The sequence below is a fragment of the Rhinoderma darwinii genome, chromosome 2 (assembly GCF_050947455.1).
Source record: "Rhinoderma darwinii isolate aRhiDar2 chromosome 2, aRhiDar2.hap1, whole genome shotgun sequence".
NCBI lineage: Eukaryota > Metazoa > Chordata > Amphibia > Anura > Rhinodermatidae > Rhinoderma > Rhinoderma darwinii.
This window is the reverse complement of record NC_134688.1, coordinates 478138707-478152777: the sequence shown is the minus strand read 5'-3', so window position 1 is coordinate 478152777 and position 14071 is coordinate 478138707. Positions and strand designations below refer to the sequence as shown.

General features: G+C 45.7%; 1 protein-coding gene across 1 annotated transcript; it reads right to left on the bottom strand.

Moving 5' to 3' along the window:
- Positions 1-726: 726 nt before the first annotated feature.
- On the bottom strand, positions 727-13875 carry SPICE1 (spindle and centriole associated protein 1). Its single transcript, XM_075851252.1, has 12 exons — positions 13871-13875; positions 10689-10819; positions 10006-10143; positions 9616-9872; positions 8117-8248; positions 6866-7007; positions 6428-6604; positions 3379-3743; positions 1821-1992; positions 1452-1545; positions 1202-1286; positions 727-876 (listed from the first exon to the last, which is right to left on the bottom strand). The coding sequence occupies exons 1-12, from the start codon at positions 13873-13875 to the stop codon at positions 823-825; spliced, it is 1752 nt and encodes a 583-aa protein (XP_075707367.1). The 3' UTR covers positions 727-822.
- Positions 13876-14071: the final 196 nt, after the last annotated feature.

Here is a 14071-nt window from a genome sequence, read left to right as displayed (position 1 = left end):
GACACGCGTGAAAAGCATGCGTGTATATTACGCTCGTTGCATGGACGTATATCACGTTCGTCTGAATAAGCCCTCACAGTGTGATTGTGCAGTGAAAGAAGCTGGGCTGGAACGATGAGAAGTGTATGACACTGATTGGTCAGCGTCATACACTCCTCTGTACAACACCCAGTTGTTTATTAAGAAACTAATTAGCATAAATCTAAAATTGCTCATAACTTGCTCAAAACAGATCGTTTTTTCAAAATAAAAGTCACTGCTGTTCTCTACATTACAGCGCCGATCACATTATGTAGGAGACAGGGTACTTATAATCTGGTGACAGCCTCTTTATTACTAGGACCACTGTTATCTACATTACAGCGCTGATCACATTATGTAGGAGACAGGACACTTCTAATCTGGTGACAGCCTCTTTATTACTAGGACCACTGTTATCTACATTACAGCGCTGATCACATTATGTAGGAGACAGGACACTTCTAATCTGGTGACAGCCTCTTTATTACTAGGACCACTGTTATCTACATTACAGCGCTGATCACATTATGTAGGAGACAGGACACTTCTAATCTGGTGACAGCCTCTTTAAGCGTCAGTGTTGCTCATAGAAACCAAACCTGGAATATGTTTACTCATTATAAGACTGGATGCACCCCCCTCCCCCTCCGTTTGTTCCCCATATCCTGCGCCCAAGGAAACAGTCAACAATAACCAGACAACATGAAAAAACAAAATCTGATTTTATTAAGAAACTGCATCATAAATTAGATATAAATATAAAACGGGAGAATCCTGACAGCACCGGACCAATGAGGGGAGTCACGCGACGTGGGTGGAAAGTGCGAACCAGCCCTCCTCCTTGTCCTTCCCAACCTGTCGGAGAGAGGGAGCGCAGTCAGCAAGTGCGGCAGATACAGACCGTCAATTCTCTGGTCTGGGGTCTGACATAGCCATGTGAGCTCCGCCAGAGCCAGCGCCGCTATTGTCCGTCAGCCGAGTCTGGTATTCACTTAAAGGGGACTGAGCTGCAATACCAGACGCAGCCTCTGAACAAAGCGGCGCTGTAGGTAGAGAAACATAGACCACTTTTTATTTTATTATGTCATACACCCTCTTTAACCTCTCCATCCAGAAACCAGTGAGGCAAAGACCAGGGTAAAATATAAAAAGGCTCGGCAGTTCAGGTATCTTCTCCTACCTTTACTCGCTGTCCGTCCGTCATCGCTCTCCCTCCTCTGGAGGAGCCGGTCGCTGATGAACTGGACCTCGGAGAGGCGCTTGATCTATAGATGTCGAAAAGCCAAGGAGGAATGTTAGCTCCGCAGCCCAGGACTCCGCACATGCGCAATACACAAAGTATGGTGCCCGGCCTCTGCTGCAATGCATTGTTGGAGATGTAGTGTTCACATCAAGCACTGTACAGCAGTCATTCTAACCCAAGGTCTCACCTGCGGCCGCTGCCTGGAGATGGGGTCCATTCAGTAGAGGAATCTGTAAATTGTGGCATTGGGAGTACAGCATCAGCTGCCCGCACTCTCCTACCTGGAAAGACAGTGTTAGAAGAGAGATGGCGGCTGTGAGGACATGAGATGAAGAAGTTCTGGCACTACAACTCCCATTATACAGGTGTCTAAAGTAGAATACCACACACATATTATAGAGGCCACCCAGGCAGCTGCTATGGGGGCCACAGAGAGAAGGACCCCCGATCAGGTTGGCTGCACCTCCCACTGCAATGCTAGGTGGGGGAGAAGCAGGAACCTTCATGTCCTGATTGGGTGGTGCGGTTCAAAAAAAATCCCAGGTGGGTGCAGTACCTGGCTCCTCCTGTTGTGGGGTGATGGGTGAGATGGCGGGTGAGACGGCCTGGCTCTGTTTCTGCTGTTCGATGAGTCTCAGGAGTTTATCTCGAGCCGCCGCGCTCTGCCGGTTCAGCTCCGCAATCCTCATCTCCAGAGTCACTGGGCTGCGTACAGGCGACACCTCCTGCTGGGGGGTGCAGGGCGGACATCAGTATAAAAAAAATTATAACAGCGCAGACTCCAGGTCATGCTACATCATGTGACACAGAACAGGGGGGAGGGGAATATAACAGTGCTCCAGAGCCTTCCCTTCAAAGCGACTCCACCCTAAACATGAATCATCATCATCATCATCTCCTCCTCCTCTACCTCCTCTTCTACCACCACCATCTCCTCTACCTCCACCATCATCATCATCTCCTCCTCTTCTACCTCCACCATCATCATCATCTCCTCCTCATCATCATCATCTCCTCCTCGTCATCATCTCCCCCTCCTCATCTCCTCCTCCTCCTCCTCATCTCCTCTACCATCATCATCACCTCCTCTACCATCATCATCATCTCCTCCTCCTCTACCACCGCCATCATCATTATCTCTACTACTACCACCATCATCAATCCTCCTCTACCACCATCATCATCATCATCATCCTCTACCACCACCACCACCACCATCATCATCCTCTCCTCTACCACCATGATCATCATCATCCTGCTCATCATCAAACTCTACCACCACCACAACCCTCATCCTCTCCACCACCACTATGATCAGTTAAAATCTCTTCAGTCTCCTCCGCAGCGTTGTTCATTGTATTAATTCTAGGTTCTCTCTGACAATGTCCTGTAGATCATTAGAAGGATTTTCCGGTTTCAGCAAATAAATTATAATCCTCGTATAATGAAGTTCTACAATTTTCTAATATTCTTTCGGTTTCAATTCCTTGTGGTTTTCAAGACCTCTGCTTGCTGTCATTCCATAAGAACCTTCATGGTTTACTCCCAGAATATACAAATCTGTCCTGGTCATGTGATGATTACACCGGTGTATGGCTCGTTACTGGACAGAACTCTGATAACTGTAGTGTAACTGTAACGAGCCCTGCAGCTGTGTGTCCATCACATGAACAGGACAGATTTATATTCACTGGAAGTAAACAACGAAGGTTCCAAATCACTGACTGCAAGAACAGACCTTGGAACAGTGGGGAATTAGTACAGAAAGTTGAATGGAAATATAACTTTCCACTATACAGAGAATACCCCTTATTTACGGATACCGGAAGATCTGCCGGACAACCACTTCACAGGATTTTGGTTAAAACCTTTTTTAAGACTTCACATGTACATATAGTCTGGAGACACCAGTTACACCGCTGACATTATATGACTGATAGAGTGTGGCAGCTAGCAGAATTGTGAATGCAGCTCTGGATGTGACTGGAGTATAAGACATAATATAACTCAGGATCAGTACAAGGGAAGTAAAGTATTATTCATGAGAACACAATGGACTGGGTTATATAGAAGACATCTACTGATTCTGTAACAAGGGGCACCTCCCTCCATACCTTATTTTCTCCCGCCACTTGTGAAGCACCCAGATTGTCGCCAGCTCTGCCCGGCCTATAACTGAGCTGCTTCAGCTGCGCCTTCAGGGCGTTGTTCTGACAGGTAAGTTCAGCCATCCGGGATACAATATCATTATCTGTCTTGGTGGCACTGGTTTCCTCGCTTTCTGGCACGTTGTGCTCAGTATGGTGGTGGCCGACAAGTGCGTCTCCCTGAGGTAAAGGATGAGAAGCGGCGGCACAAGGTAAACTCTGAGCGCGAGACGGTAACGTCCACCTCTGTGTGGCCGGATCAGGACGAGAAGCAGAGAAGTCTTTACAGTCACCAGACGATGAAGGTGCGAGACCATGGCTGCTGTGAAGAGCTAAAATAAAGATCATCATCATCATCATCATCAATATCGCATAACGTTATCCTAGTAATGTGTCGCAAGGAACCTCGTATTATTGGACATCTGAAGGCCGCCATACACATTAGACTGTCAGCCTGTCCTAAAAAATAATTAGCGGGTTCGGTTAAGTTTTGTTTAGGGCGTATGGCCGGCTTTAAGCGCTTTGTCGTTTGAATGTCATAAAAGGAGGTCCCCAGCTTGGAACTTCCCTCTGTGAGCCAGAACAGGAGCCATCCATGTATTACATTCAATACTACATTTCCCCTGCATTGCTTCAGAGCTTCATTCACTATTCTGCTGGGGGAGTCACTGTGTACATACATTACATTACTGATCCTGTACTGATCCTGAGTTATATCCTGTATTATACTCCAGAGCTGCACTCACTATTCTGCTGGGGGAGTCACTGTGTACATACATTACTTATCCTACACTGATCCTGAGTTATATCCTGTATTATACTCCAGAGCTGCACTCACTATTCTGCTGGTGGAGTCACTGTGTACATACATTACATTACTGATCCTGTACTGATCCTGAGTTACATCCTGTATTATACTCCAGAGCTGCACTCACTATTCTGCTGGTGGAGTCACTGTGTACATACATTACATTACTTATCCTGTACTGATCCTGAGTTATATCCTGTATTATACTCCAGAGCTGCACTCACTATTCTGCTGGTGGAGTCACTGTGTACATACATTACATTACTTATCATGTACTGATCCTGAGTTACATCCTGTATTATACTCCAGAGCTGCACTCACTATTCTGCTGGTGGAGTCACTGTGTACATACATACATTACTTATCCTGTACTGATCCTGAGTTACATCCTGTATTATACTCCAGAGCTGCAATCACTATTCTGCTGGTGGAGTCACTGTGTACATACATTACATTACTTATCCTGTACTGATCCTGAGTTACATCCTGTATTATACTCCAGAGCTGCACTCACTATTCTGCTGGTGAAGTCACTGTGTACATACATTACATTACTTATCCTGTACTGATCCTGAGTTACATCCTGTATTATACTCCAGAGCTGCACTCACTATTCTGCTGGTGGAGTCACTGTGTACATACATTACATTACTTATCCTGTTCTGATCCTGAGTTATATCCTGTATTATCCTCCAGAGCTGCACTCACTATTCTGCTGGTGGAGTCACTGTGTACATACATTACATTACTTATCCTGTACTGATCCTGAGTTATATCCTGTATTATACTCCAGAGCTGCAGTCACTATTCTGCTGGTGGAGTCACTGTGTACATACATTACATTACTTATCCTGTACTGATCCTGAGTAACATCCTGTATTATACTCCAGAGCTGCACTCACTATTCTGCTGGTGGAGTCACTGTGTACATACATTACATTACTTATCCTGTACTGATCCTGAGTTACATCCTGTATTATACTCCAGAGCTGCACTCACTATTCTGCCGGTGGAGTCACTGTGTACATACATTACATTACTTATCCTGTACTGATCCTGAGTTACATCCTGTATTATACTCCAGAGCTGCAATCACTATTCTGCTGGTGGAGTCACTGTGTACATACATTACATTACTTATCCTGTACTGATCCTGAGTTACATCCTGTATTATACTCCAGAGCTGCACTCACTATGTACATACATTACATTACTTATCCTGAGTAACATCCTGTATTATACTCCAGAGCTGCACTCACTATTCTGCTGGTGGAGTCACTGTGTACATACATTACATTACTTATCCTGTACTGATCCTGAGTTATATCCCGTATTATACTCCAGAGCTGCACTCACTATTCTGCTGGTGGTGTCACTGTGTACATACATTACATTACTTATCCTGTACTGATCCTGAGTTACATCCTGTATTATACTCCAGAGCTGCAATCACTATTCTGCTGGTGGAGTCACTGTGTACATACATTACATTACTTATCCTGTACTGATCCTGAGTTACATCCTGTATTATACTCCAGAGCTGCACTCACTATTCTGCTGGTGGAGTCACTGTGTACATACATTACATTACTGATCCTGTACTGATCCTGAGTTACATCCTGTATTATACTCCAGAGCTGCACTCACTATTCTGCTGGTGGAGTCACTGTGTACATACATTACATTACTTATCCTGTACTGATCCTGAGTTACATGCTGTATTATACTCCAGAGCTGCACTCACTATTCTGCTGGTGGAGTCACTGTGTACATACATTACATTACTTATCCTGTACTGATCCTGAGTTACATCCTGTATTATACTCCAGAGCTGCACTCACTATTCTGCTGGTGGAGTCACTGTGTACATACATTACATTACTTATCCTGTACTGATCCTGAGTTACATCCTGTATTATATACTCCAGAGCTGCTCTCACTATTCTGCTGGTGGAGTCACTGTGTACATACATTACATTACTTATCCTGTACTGATCCTGAGTTACATCCTGTATTATACTCCAGAGCTGCACTCACTATTCTGCTGGTGGGGTCACTGTGTACATACATTACATTACTTATCCTGTACTGATTCTGAGTTACATCCTGTATTATACTCCAGAGCTGTACTCACTATTCTGCTGGTGGAGTCACTGTGTACATACATTACATTACTTATCCTGTACTGAATATAAATGCTGCTCTTACATGAGGCCTGGTCCCTGAAGTCAGACCGAGTTTTCTGTCTGGGAGGAGATAACAGGACGGCGGGCTGAAAGTCCAGTAGAGAACCAGCTTCCCTGAGTGATGTTATCTGTGTAATGCTGGACACGTCCTCACCAGGGAGGGGCGCTGCGGAGTCTCCATATTCTACACTTTGTGAACCTGTAATGAGAACATGTACATTTATCTTCCTGGTGATGAGGTGGGACCTCGTCTGCTCTCATATAGATGAGTAACCAGGAAAGCCGGTGACAAATCCTGTAGCAGCCATATTGGTTGTCGCTCAGGTTTCCCCCGAAACAGAAAGAGCTAAAAAACGGCTGATTCCATTTTTTGGACAGAAGGGGGGGGGGGGGGGCGTTTGAGGGGGCGCTGTATTCCGCCGTTCTCCATATTACACGGATATACAAAGCACTAACTCACCAGGTTCTGTCATGAAGCCCGCCGCGGGGGAGGACTTGGAGTTGTTGGGGGCTTCGGTCTGCTCTGGCCTGGCCATGGTTAGACTGGCGGTGGTCTCTCCAGGTGGAGACTGTGACTGCTCGGACATGAGCCGGTGACTGGTCTGTGGAAGAAAGAAACGGACTGGATCATTTCAAAGGACTAGCGCAATATTGTACTTCATAGCCATGTGCTGCAACAAATCCCGCTTCTTCTGTGTGAATCACGTGTCACTAGAGACCTCCCTGCTCTCCACCTGTAAGGTAAACCAGGTGTTGACCAGATCGGACATCCTCTGTTCCCCAATGACTCGCTGCTGCCCCCCCCCCCCCTCAATCGTAATTTTAATGGAAGTGCCGGGTCCTCCAGGGTGAGAGACGCTCTTTACGGAACCGATAACCTCTCGGCTATAAAGAGATTATAAAGGACTAGGATATGACATCATCAGTGGAGGTTCTATACGCGGGACGCCCCCCGCACAGCAGAGAGAAGGGGCCGGCGCGCGCGCTGAGACTCAGAGCAGCTTCCATCTTCGTATAATCTTAATCCCCAGGTTTCCTTTCATGAGGCCAGGAACGTTCCAGCTGCAATATTCGGGGGCTCGGGTCAGACTTTTTGGCCATTTTTTACACATTATGATGAGGCATTTTTACAATGTGGCGTCGACTCTCAGAAACGATGAGTACGGGGATATAATAGATTATTATTTTCTAATAATTCAGCTTTGTGTACGTGAAGTGTAAAAATTGTTCCAGCAGCGAAGAAGTTAATGAAGTGACGTCACTAGAGATCACTCCACCTGTAATTCTAGATCTTTCATTAGTCTCAACCCGGACACCGATTAGGATTTCCGTGGGAAACGGTCACATGTATCCCACCCATGGAGAACCCGCGTCAGGGCTCAGCTCACACGTGTCGCGGCTTCGGTTCATACGACCGATCTCACTGAATATAATCTGGTCCATCGTGGTTTCCATCAATAGTAATGGACACTGCGCTATTTTTGCCATGAAATCGGATGGACGCAGTTTAGGGGGTTCACGCTTTGTATTTGAACATTGGGGCAGAAATACAGAGCAAAATGCGCCAAATTGAGCCCAAACAAATAGCGCACGTGCCGTGTGGCAAATTTATTATGTGAATATTTATCATGCAGCGTCTTGATAAATTTGGCGCAGTTTCTCGGTGTCTGGTCTAGTTTGATCCGGTCTAACCTCCCCCGTCATATATTACCGTGGACATTGAGCTGCCGTCTTTTATGGCGAGAATTTCCACAGTCAGGGCGTCTATAAGGAGCCGCTGTTCGCGGAGCTCGTCCCGCAGTCGCTGCCGCTCGAGAGACTCCTGGCGCAGCTGGCGGTCGCTCTGTAGAGGAATCAGAAGGCACCGGTCAGTGATCCAGTACTACGCCACGGCAGCACATTAACCCTTACATCCTCACCAACAATCAAACCCAAAACAGCGGGACACGCCCTGCTCGGGAAAACCCCAAAGTCAGTCAGAAACGCCCACTCAATGCAAGTTGTAAACCCAGCGCTTTTGTGGTCTGGTTTATGGGACGGTCCCGCCCCCCCCCCCTCGAAAAATGAGGACTGTTGGCGCTGGAGCTGCATACACGTCAGGTCTCTAATATATTCTTATTATCAGACTCTTTCTAAAAGTGTGGGGGGTGCATCTTCTAGTGTCAGGGGGGCACGGCGGTATCAGACCCCACCCACTACCTCAATGAGTGGGCAGAGAGATCATAACGCGCGGAGCTCGATCAGAGAGAACTCTGCAGATTATCGGTTTTTCCTGCCGGACACTGATCTGTATGACGAGGGCAAGAAGGACAGCACGCATCACAGGAGCCTGGGGAGGGGACTAGACCACCAGCAATGAACCCCCTCCTCTACCCTAGACCACCAGGAATTAACCCCTCTTCTACCCTAGACCACCAGGTACTAAGCCCCTCCTCTACCCTAAACCACCAGGTATTAAGCCCTCTTCTACCCTAGACCACCAGGTATTAAGCCCCTCCTCTACCCTAGACCACCAGGAATTAACCCCTCTTCTACCCTAGACCACCAGGTATTAACCCCCTCCTCTACCCTAAACCACCAGGTATTAAGCCCTCTTCTACCCTAGACCCCCAGGTATTAACCCCCTCCTCTACCCTAGACCACCAGGTATCAACCCCCTCCTCTACCCTAGACCACCAGGTATTAAGCCCTCTTCTACCCTAGACCACCAGGTATTAAGCCCTCTTCTACCCTAGACCCCCAGGTATTAACCCCCTCCTCTACCCTAGACCACCAGGTATTAACCCCTTATTTTGCACTAGACCAGCCGGGAACAAAATATTAACCCCTATTAAAACCTTACAACAATATGAACCCCCTCTTCTACCCTAGACCACCAGGACTATTGGACATTAATTGGTATTAGCACAAGATATTTTTTCTTATTTTCGGTTGTCTAAACCAGGGTGCGTCTTATAGTCCGAAAAACAGGGTATAAATGAGAAAATTGGGTACACGCAGTTCCCTCTAGAGCTGTAGAAAGTTCCCCCTTTTCTCTGTTTGGCCAGCAGTAACCTCAGAATCGCACAATAGACATGGAGATGTATCACTCTAAGGGCAATATACAAATCATTCATTTACTGTATATTTCATCCCAAAAAGGAAAGAAATAAATCCAATAAAACCACAGACCCCAAAGCCCAGCACAGCCCATCCATCTGCCCGTCTCACCTCCTTCAGGTAGGACACCAGCCGCCTTATAGAGCTGACAAGGGATAGAGTGAAGCCCGTCAGCCCCTGACACTGCGGCACGGCGGACACTTCCCGGCCCGTCTCCCTCTCGTAGGTCTCCAGCTCGCTCTCCACCTCCTGGATCATGTGGTTCAGGACATCCAGGCTGGACTGACCGCAGCTTGACAGCTCACATGTGGTGGAGAATGCGGGCTCTGCTCTATGACTGCTGGAAACCAGGGAAAGTCTCTTCTTTCCTTCAGTAGAACAGGGAAGACCCAATTAAACTTGTAGAACTTTCCTTTAACGCTGTTCCCGATTGTGTAGTATAGACTGTGTTTGATCACAGGGGGCGCTGTTTTATATGCGTGGGCTCAGCATCGCACCTACCTTTACTCTGAAGCTTGCGGTGGTTCGTCGGCTGTGGGTTTAATACGCGGCCGATGACAGAACTTGTTTCTGGCTCCTCTTGTTCCTCCTCAGTAAGACGGGTCTTTACCTTGTTCACAGCTGTGGTGGCGTTTAATGCTGCAGAGAGAAGCTGGATATAAATACTGCCCGAGAGAAGTGGATGTAACACCGCAGACTACTACTCCAGTATATAGCAGGTAATGGTTCTGCCACTAACATAACTGACATAAAACCAGCATAAACCAAGGCTTGGGTGGTGTTTATCCGGATGGGGTTCAATTAACTCACATTTTGGCCAATATCTATTGAATATTAAGTTTTGAAACCAACTTTTATACTACTCCAATTAATCTAAAATATCAAATTAAGAAACTTTACAAAAGTATTGATCAAAAAAATATCTTGTTTTGTGTGTACAGCTTCTATGCAAACCTATGTGTCTCCATGGTTACAGACTACAAACAAACCCTGTGTAGTCTGACCCTGCAGTCTTGTGTTACTCCCTTTTATCTGCCTCCCCATCTACTGTCTGTAGATTATCAAGAGGAGGATGCGGAGTGACACCTGAGAGGATCGGGTTTCTCTGTAACCATGGAGACACGTAGGACATTTACGAAGTTGCTTTATTTTTTAGATGCATTGGGTTGTCTGAATATTCTTACCGATCTGGCCATTCGGGGGGTGACCAGCAGCTTTGGGAGTCACAAGTTGGTTCTCCACATTAAGCGCTTTATCTCTGGACCACCGTTCAGACGGGAGGCGACAACTCTCATCATTCAGTATCCGATGAACCCTGGAAGATCAAACATCAGAAAACGTCATCTTTACTACACGCCGGGGCCGACCAAGGAATGAGACCAAGTGACGGCTCTGCCCAACACACGTCTCCCGTATACCTCTACACCGTGTAATATTACATGTCTCCCGTATACCTCTACACCGTGTAATATTACATGTCTCCCGTATACCTCTACACCGTGTAATATTACATGTCTCCCGTATACCTCTACACCGTGTAATATTACATGTCTCCCGTATACCTCTACACCGTGCAATATTACATGTCTCCCGTATACCTCTACACGTGTAATATTACATGTCTCCCGTATACCTCTACACCGTGTAATATTACATGTCTCCCGTATACCTCTACACCGTGTAATATTACATGTCTCCCGTATACCTCTACACCGTGTAATATTACATGTCTCCCGTATACCTCTACACCGTGTAATATTACATGTCTCCCGTATACCTCTACACCGTGCAATATTACATGTCTCCCGTATACCTCTACACGTGTAATATTACATGTCTCCCGTATACCTCTACACCGTGTAATATTACATGTCTCCCGTATACCTCTACACCGTGTAATATTACATGTCTCCCGTATACCTCTACACTGTGTGATATTACATGTCTCCCGTATACCTCTACACGTGTAATATTACATGTCTCCCGTATACCTCTACACCGTGTAATATTACATGTCTCCCGTATACCTCTACACGTGTAATATTACATGTCTCCCGTATACCTCTACACCGTGTAATATTACATGTCTCCCGTATACCTCTACACCGTGTAATATTACATGTCTCCCGTATACCTCTACACAGTGTAATATTACATGTCTCCCGTATACCTCTACACCGTGTGATATTACACGTCTCCCGTATACCTCTACACCGTGTGATATTACACGTCTCCCGTATACCTCTACACCGTGTAATATTACATGTCTCCCGTATACCTCTACACCGTGTAATATTACATGTCTCCCGTATACCTCTACACCGTGTGATATTACATGCCTCCCGTATACCTCTACACCGTGTAATATTACATGTCTCCCGTATACCTCTACACCGTGTAATATTACATGTCTCCCGTATACCTCTACACCGTGTGATATTACACGTCTCCCGTATACCTCTACACCGTGTGATATTACACGTCTCCCGTATACCTCTACACCGTGTAATATTACATGTCTCCCGTATACCTCTACACGTGTAATATTACATGTCTCCCGTATACCTCTACACCGTGTAATATTACATGTCTCCCGTATACCTCTACACCGTGTGATATTACATGTCTCCCGTATACCTCTACACCGTGTAATATTACATGTCTCCCGTATACCTCTACACCGTGTGATATTACATGTCTCCCGTATACCTCTACACCGTGTAATATTACATGTCTCCCGTATACCTCTACACCGTGTGATATTACATGTCTCCCGTATATACCTCTACACCGTGTGAGATTACATGTCTCCCCGTATACCTCTACACCGTGTGAGATTACATGTCTCCCGTATACCTCTACACCGTGTGATATTACACGTCTCCCGTATACCTCTACACCGTTGTAATATTACATGTCTCCCGTATACCTCTACACGTGTAATATTACATGTCTCCCGTATACCTCTACACCGTGTGATATTACATGTCTCCCGTATACCTCTACACGTGTAATATTACATGTCTCCCGTATACCTCTACACCGTGTAATATTACATGTCTCCCGTATACCTCTACACAGTGTAATATTACATGTCTCCCGTATACCTCTACACCGTGTGATATTACATGTCTCCCGTATACCTCTACACAGTGTAATATTACATGTCTCCCGTATACCTCTACACCGTGTGATATTACATGTCTCCCGTATACCTCTACACCGTGTAATATTACATGTCTCCCGTATACCTCTACACCGTGTGATATTACATGTCTCCCGTATACCTCTACACCGTGTGATATTACATGTCTCCCGTATACCTCTACACCGTGTGATATTACATGTCTCCCGTATACCTCTACACCGTGTAATATTACATGTCTCCCGTATACCTCTACACCGTGTAATATTACATGTCTCCCGTATACCTCTACACCGTGTGATATTACATGTCTCCCGTATACCTCTACACGTGTAATATTACATGTCTCCCGTATACCTCTACACCGTGTAATATTACATGTCTCCCGTATACCTCTACACCGTGTAATATTACATGTCTCCCGTATACCTCTACACGTGTAATATTACATGTCTCCCGTATACCTCTACACGTGTAATATTACATGTCTCCCGTATACCTCTACACGTGTAATATTACATGTCTCCCGTATACCTCTACACGTGTAATATTACATGTCTCCCGTATACCTCTACACCGTGTAATATTACATGTCCCCCGTATACCTCTACACGTGTAATATTACATGTCTCCCGTATACCTCTACACGTGTAATATTACATGTCTCCCGTATACCTCTACACGTGTAATATTACATGTCTCCCGTATACCTCTACACCGTGTGATATTACATGTCTCCCGTATATACCTCTACACCGTGTGATATTACATGTCTCCCGTATACCTCTACACCGTGTAATATTACATGTCTCCCGTATACCTCTACACCGTGTAATATTACATGTCTCCCGTATACCTCTACACCGTGTAATATTACATGTCTCCCGTATACCTCTACACGTGTAATATTACATGTCTCCCGTATACCTCTACACCGTGTAATATTACATGTCTCCCGTATACCTCTACACGTGTAATATTACATGTCTCCCGTATACCTCTACACCGTGTGATATTACATGTCTCCCGTATACCTCTACACCGTGTGATATTACATGTCTCCCGTATACCTCTACACGTGTAATATTACATGTCTCCCGTATACCTCTACACCGTGTGATATTACATGTCTCCCGTATACCTCTACACCGTGAAATATTACATGTCTCCTGTATACCTCCTTGTCTTTCTTAGACAACCCCTTTATAGGACTACTCTTACTCCATCCTCACCGCACTCTGGTGTTTTGCACTGTGGGAGTTCTAGTTTTTTTCTACCTCAGACTACAGTAGTTATAGTGTCTCCCGTCCATAGTGTTACACGTCAGACGTCCACCCGTAGCGCCGAGCACCCTCATGCAGTTTTATCTTGTACGTCTGTCGTCCCATCCTTCATTTTTAACATTGAAGTCAATAGGACGAC